Source organism: Halyomorpha halys, unplaced genomic scaffold (genome assembly GCF_000696795.3).
Source record: "Halyomorpha halys isolate HHAL.00 unplaced genomic scaffold, Hhal_1.1 Scaffold506.1, whole genome shotgun sequence".
NCBI classification, from domain to species: domain Eukaryota; kingdom Metazoa; phylum Arthropoda; class Insecta; order Hemiptera; family Pentatomidae; genus Halyomorpha; species Halyomorpha halys.
Genome location: NW_027108424.1, coordinates 71,406 through 78,899, shown reverse-complemented (window position 1 = coordinate 78,899; position 7,494 = coordinate 71,406). Strand labels below are relative to the sequence as shown.

Genomic DNA, 7,494 nt, shown 5'->3' with positions numbered 1-7,494 from the left:
CTAGACCATCTTCCTTTAAGTAATTACGTACAGCCAATTAATGATTTTTCACTAAGATATAATATATAACTATTGAATAAAATGTGATAAATTTTTATTATTATTAAATCATTTTTTGTTAATAAAGGTCGGTATACTGTGAGTCACAAGGTTTTTTAGTAAATTTTTAGTCTTTGAACTCACAATGCTTATAAATATCTTTAATTATTTGCTTTTATATGATTCTAGAAACAAAAATAATAATAAAACATATTCAGAATTCAACTTAATTTAAATCAATTATTACAGGTATGACCACTATTTGGGATGTGATGGATAAATGCACAGCAATTTCTAAAAAAGAAGTTTTGTATTATTTTCCATACGGACCGTTAACCTGGCTTGGAGGAATAGTCTTCATTGACAGGAAGGATCCAAAGTCAGCAATGAATAAACTGGAATCTACTGTTTTTGAGTTACTTGACAAACAAGTAAAAAGAAACGTGTTAATATTTAATTAATTAATTAATTATTTAGTTAATTTTCCTATTAATCCTTATTTATAAAGACCCATGGTCCAAGTGACAGATCTATTATGCATATAATATCACAACAGTGAGAAACTATAGTACAAGAGCCGGGAAGAAAAAAAGGCAGTTATTTGGTTACTTTACTTTAATGAAAACTATGTATAATTACTAGTCAAAACTGATGAGTCTGCCAACTATAGGTAGGGGGGGATAAAAAATAGCGGCTGTTTCAAAACTTTAAAAAAATATTAATTTTTCATTTGGAGCTCTATATCTTAAAAACTACTGACTACACTATAAAATCTAAGAGAACATTATTTAAATTTGCTGAAATATTAGCCTTAATAGAGCTATTTACATCCAATAGATCTCGAGATATAGCTTTTTGAAAAGCAACATTTCTTAAAAATCTACTGAAAGATTAGTGCTTAATTAATTTATTTTGAGAAATCTATATCTCAGGAACTATGTGGCATATAGATGTCTATTAGCACTTAAATTAAAGCTAGTCTAATGGACTATAAAGTAGTTTATGACCTTTATCTTCCTAGGAATAGTACCTTTCATGATATTTGCTAAAATAAATTGATTTATAGTTGTTCGGACAATAAGTTTGATTTATGAAAAACTTTATTTCAGAAACCATAAGACGTACAGATGTCTACCAGCTCTCAAATTAAAGCTAGTTAAATTTACTATAAAATAGTCTATAACGTTTATCTTTGTAGGAGTAGTAGTTTTTATGATATTTGACAAAATAAACTCACAAAATTTCAATTCCTAGTTGTTCGAATAATGTTGGATTTTTTAAAAAATATATCTCTAGACCCATAAGACATACATATGCCTGCCAGCACTCTGAATAAAGTAAATTTAACTTACTATAAAGCAGTTTATGACACTTATCTTTGTAGGGGTAGTAGTTTTGATGATATTCACATATGAATATAAATTTGGCAAATCAATCTCTTTATTTTAGCAAATTTCATAAAAACTACTACTCCTACGAAAATAAACGTTATGAACTACTTTATAGTCCATTAAACTAGCTTTAATTTGAGTGCTAATAGACATATGTACTTCAAATGGTTTTTGAGATATATATTTCTAGTAATTATACCTAGTTTTCAACTAAGTAATCAAAAATTGGGGAGAAATAACTGCCACTTTCCCCCTCTTGTATCTTTTAGTACGACGATGCTTTTTTGTATGATAAAATTATCAATGAAGGATTTACATCGTGAATTATTGTAAGTCAGTTAGAGTGGTCAGGGCTGACCGTACCCCCCTCTTCGACCATCTTCTCCAATAGTAATCAACGGTCAACTATCTACACTCCATTATATATAATATTATCGACTCTTGTCTCAGGGTGGGTTTTCCAGACAATCAGAACACAAAACACTTAACTAAATTAATGGCTACTTTTACAAATATACATATATTCTATGTGGAGCAACAACTAACAAATTTATAATCTTCTTTGATGTCTGACAATTCTCGATGTCTCCGTTTCAAAGATGCTACCACTAACAGTAGACAAAAGCTTAGTTCTATTCTAGCTTCCAGGATAGGTCCTTATGTTAGGTTCACTGGCGATCAAAACAAAGAGTCACTTTCCTCCATATAAGTCATTTATAATCTTCTTGAATGTCTTCTTTCTGTTATCTAACACTGACCGTAAACAAAGGATAGCCAGTACCCCCTGCTTCCAGCAGACGTCATCTCTCCTGCGTCTCAAGAACAATTGTCCTTTGTCTCTTCCTCTCGATAGTTGATGTAAAACTGATGTAGCATGGAATTAGACAGTAGCAGCTTGATAACAGTGAAAGATGAAATATAATATTATGTAGGTAAGTTTTATTTAATACATATCCTCTCACCTACATAATATTATATTTCATCTTTTACTGTTGTCAATCTGCTAAGGTCTAATTCCATGGTTATCAATCAATTATTTTGTATTATTCAATTCAGTATTTTGTATAATTCCGAATCCGGTCTGGGGCGTTGACTTTTTTCATTGAGTGGCGGTCCCATAAAATGAAAAACTTTGACCCCCAACTTGCCATGGTTAGGCAGTATAGGACTCCAATGGGAGTCTTGGAGGAAAAAAAAAAACTTTATTAGCAATAGATTTAGATAATTTCTTATTCTTAGTTTAAAGTCATTTAAAATATTTCAGGCAAAGCTTTGGATTTTCCCAGAAGGAACAAGGAATACAAAGGGAAAAGTTCTTTTGCCATTCAAAAAGGGTGCATTCAGAGTAGCCATTAGTACACAAGCTCCTATAATACCTGTGGTTTATTCTCCGTACTCCTTTATTGATTCAGTTAATAAAACATTTTCTAAAGGTAAAGTATACATTAAGTTTTTATCTTTAATAATTTGATATTTTTTTTTTATTCTTTGTTTATTAGAAAAAGTGATTTTATAAAGTTTTACATGAGTCAGGGATTTATAGCTGTTAATGTGGTTCTACAAAGAGACTCCCTAGCATGTCTGGCAAAAGCTGTCAGAGAATCTGAGATCCAACCAAAAAGAATCCATCTTCAATCGAGCAATTTAAATTATCGACTGCCCAAATGACTTGGACGCAATTGGAAGGGACAGAACGGTTGCGGAATCCCTTGCTCTTGAGTCATCTGCCAGGCAAATGGACCTTTTAAGCACTTAGAGAACGAAATATATGGTTGCTAAATAAGCCACCATTGAATTGGGGACTTACATATATGAATGTAGACTTTATAAGACTATATTCATGCCAGTAATTTAGTAAAAATATTTTAAAATTTTGCTGTCCCTAGAGGTGCTTGTGTGTATGGTCTGACTCCAATTGACAATGTGAGGTACTCCATACCAGAAGGCTTCAAGAATGCATGCTCAAACAGGTTAGGTAGCTGGTTAGGAAGTAAATGGACAGGATGAGTCTTATGGGTGCGAACTGAAAGTCCACTTAGGAAAGGAAACTTCACTCTGCAGGGTACTAGTATGCTGTAGGTAAGGGGGGCGGTTCTGCCACTGAGACAATGATTGTTTTTGGACTTTGGACCCTAGCCTCGACCCTACCTTAACCACTGGTCACGTGACCTTGGACTTTGGTCCGGCAGCAAGGATCGAAAGGAGCAAAGATTTGAATTTAAATTTTTACTTCGACCTAACCTTAAACACTCATGTCATCATTAGGAAGCTAGGATTTGATCACATGACCCATGAGGAGGGAGGGGGAGGGATTAAATTCAAATTTAGCTCAACATAACCTTAACCACTCATGTGATCTGTCACACGGCCACACCTCATTCACATGACTGCAACCAGGGGCTTAGTGCTGTCTGGGTACTAGCCACAGGTTCTTGCAAGAAGGAAACTTCGGTCTGCAGGGTACTAGTTTGCAGGTACAAAGCGGAATGTATGCCCTCACTAGTTACTGGCTACAGGTCCTTAAAACAGGAGAGAAGGTCTAGGAAGAAGAAAAGATCCAGAGGAGATAGAGTGCAATAAAAGACAACATACATTTCCAAAAGTAATAGCATAAGAATATCGTGATCCACTATGAATACTGTTACACACTGTCTCCTTTGGAGAAGAATTCCGGGAGGCAGAAATCCGCACTGAGGCCTTCCAATTTGCACCTAGTCAACTCTTTAGGCCATTAAATGTCATTGAGAGATGCTACGTGAAAGACATTAGTTTTTAGTGGATCAGAATATTCTATTGTAATCTTTATTAATTCAAATCACACCTTTATCAATATTACAATATCTTAAATAGTTATGTGTGAAATAAAAGCATATACAAGGAATATCACAAATATTAATATATGGCATTCACCTGATGACCGTAATAGTTCATGTGTTAACTGGTAGGTTGCATCATAGTGGTTTGTGAATTCATTTTGGCCAATATCTTGAAACTTGATATTCTTGGGAAAATAATCATTATAAAATACTTTATTGTTCATTTAACGACCTAATATTGAGAATTCTGTATGTTCATTATTTGTTTACAAACAACGAGAAATTTAGTATGGAGAATATCACAGAAACTTTTACCGTTGATGGTTAACTGCTTTATGATGTATTTAACGAGCATCTAATTCAGGCCTAAATAACATGTATACATCAAATAGTTCCTGAAATATAAAACTTTTGTATACCACCTATTGTCAGAATACTGTTGCGGTGTTAGTAAGATTATTTTTTTGATACTCAAGCATTATAAGATTCAAGTTTTCCATCTAATAATGTATAAAATTTATTTAATTAAAATTTTTTTTTTGTAATTACTTCAATGTTATGTATGTGATATATTGTAATATTTGAAATATTCCAAATGAAATATTTGGAAATTTGAAATTGAATATTTGAAATCTCTTAGTCATTAACACCTAACACGTGCTCATACTTATATTAATGTCTTATTTGTATATAATTTTTATGCATTTGTATATGTAACTAAATGTATCACATATAAACTAAGAAATGAATATAACTTTTATAAGCGAATGGGATAATAATATATCATTATATTTCAGGTAAGATGGTTATATCAGTGCTGGAACCCATTTCCACTAAGGGTCTTACACTTGATGATGTTGATTCACTCAAAGAGAAAACTTATAAACTGATGTCAGAAGAATTCGAAAAGCTTCAAAAGGAATTCAGAAGCTGACAACTTACTGATCTGAATAAAAATAATAGTCAAAAACAAAAGCTCAATCAGAGAGACTATTTTTTATAAATCAAGTTAACATTTTCGGACTTCAATTAAAAATATTTCATTTAAATATTAACAAAAAATGGAATACTTTTACTTTATTTTTTTTTAAATTTTTGTTTATTTACATCGCCATTTCAACAATTAGTTGCCTAAAGTTATATTTAAACTTAGGTGTAATAAGGAGCTCTTACAGTGACAATATTATTGAATTTTATCAATATATTGAATATCTGAGGGGTAATAATATTGATTCGTGTTCTATATTACTGTATAATATTGTAATATTTAAGATTTATTTAAAATAAAAAAAAAGATTTTTTTTTAAATTTATTTATTTAATGTGATTTACATCTGTACAAGTAATCAATACAATAAGTAAATATGTTGTATGCTTCATTTACACTTGAAAATCATGGGAAGGAACCACCCATTGGTGGTACTTTAAGCATTAATTTAAATTAGAAGGTCCCGTGGCCATCTTCTTTTCAGATGCCTTGGAGGGTTATCAGGGATTCTTAAGGATGAAAGATTAAGAATTAATGGGGTCGGTTGGGTAAGGAGTTTGGAATGAAAAAACGCATATCTGTTTTGGGCCAAATCTGCAACAAATGGGATATTAAGGTCTTTGTGGGTGAGTTTATTTGTAACGTAATTAGGAGCATCAAGGATTTTACGAAGGATTTTGGATTGGATGCGGGAGGAATTTGATGGTTTGGTAGAGCCCCAGAGCTCAATTCCATATGTCCAAATTGGTCTGATTATCATAGTGTATAATAAATTTTTGTAGTGAATGGGAAGTTTAAAGCGTTTGTCAAGTAGGTGTTGTAGCAATCGGAGTCTACGAACAGTTTCTTGTCATTTCAGTCTTGTGTGTGGATTGCAAGTAAGTATCTTGTCAAAATGGAGTCCTAAGTATCGAATCTGTTCAACTCGCATTAGTGGAGTGTTTAGAAAGGATACTGTAGGACAGGAGTGTTGAGGTTTACGACGGAGAGTAAAGGTGATCTGGTGGGATTTGTCAGGATTTATTTTGATTCTCCAGTTTTTACACCATTCTTCAATAGATGTTATGTGTGCCTGTAGTGTTTGTGATGCATTAGTTTGTTCGTTGTTTACTGAAAGTATACATGTGTCATCAGCGTACGTTGTTAGGACTGTTAGGGTGGGTTGGGATGTCAGCTGTATAAACCATATAAAGAATGGGACCTAAGATACTACCTTGAGGAACAGGGGCAGACTGAGGAAAGAGAGATGAGTAGGCTAGGTTATGTTTTACTTTAAAAGTTCTATCAGAGAAAAAAAAAAAATATTTTTTTTATTTATTCTTATCTAAAATATAGTTTTGAAGAGTTAAATGAAAGGATTGAATATTGAATATATATGAGAATCTAATTTTAAATTATATATAATATTATGAACTCTTAATCTCAGTGTTGGATTTATAGACAATCAGAACACAATGACATTAAAATAAATTAATGGCTACTTTTACAAATATACTTAAATTCTATGTTGAGCAACACCAACCAATTATATAATCTTGTTTGGTGAATGATTGTTCTCGATGTCTTCGTTCTAAAAATGATGCTACCATTGACAGAAGACAAAGGGTTGGTCCTTTTCTAGCTTCCAGGATACGTCCAATCCATCCGCCATCCAAACAAAGAGTGATCTTTTTTTCTTCAATGATGAAATATTCCTTGATGACGGCCCGTCTTTGGAGGAAGACAACTTTATAGTACAAGAGCCGGCTGCCAAGTGTAAGTAGAGGAATTAAAAAATGGCGGTTGATTCAAAACCTTAAAAAAACAGTACTTTTTCATTCGGAGCTTAAAAACTACCAAGAGCACTAGAAAATCTAAGAGATCATTATTTAAAGAAGAGTAAATTTACTGAAATATTAGCCCTAAAAGAGCGATTTACGTCCAATAGTTCTCGAGATATAGCTTTTTTAAAAGCAAAAGTTCTTAAAAATCTACTGAAAGATTAGTAGTTTTTATGTTATTTGACAAAATAAACTCGCAGAAAGTTAATTTCCAGTTGTTCATATAAAATGTTACATTTTTCAAAAAATATATCTCTTGATCCATAAGACGCACATATGTCTGCCAACATTCAAAATAAAGGAAATTTAACTTACTATAAAGTAGTTTATGGTAGTTATCTTCGGGGTAGTAGTTTTTATGATATTCACATATGAATATAAATTTGGCAAATGAAAATTTGTCCGAACAACTATAAATCAATTTATTTTAGCAAATTTCAT

General features: G+C 32.1%; 1 protein-coding gene across 1 annotated transcript in view; it reads left to right on the top strand.

Moving 5' to 3' along the window:
- The window catches only part of LOC106683712 (1-acyl-sn-glycerol-3-phosphate acyltransferase alpha), a 25,814-nt gene extending 20,147 nt beyond the window's left edge, over positions 1 to 5,667 (top strand). Inside the window, exons 4-6 of the mRNA XM_067046752.1 lie at positions 289 to 470; positions 2,695 to 2,863; positions 5,044 to 5,667. Of these exons, the coding sequence (XP_066902853.1) occupies positions 289 to 470; positions 2,695 to 2,863; positions 5,044 to 5,180 (488 nt within the window). The 3' untranslated portion in view covers positions 5,181 to 5,667. The remainder of the gene's footprint in view (positions 1 to 288; positions 471 to 2,694; positions 2,864 to 5,043) is intronic.
- The last annotated feature ends 1,827 nt before the right edge of the window (positions 5,668 to 7,494 follow it).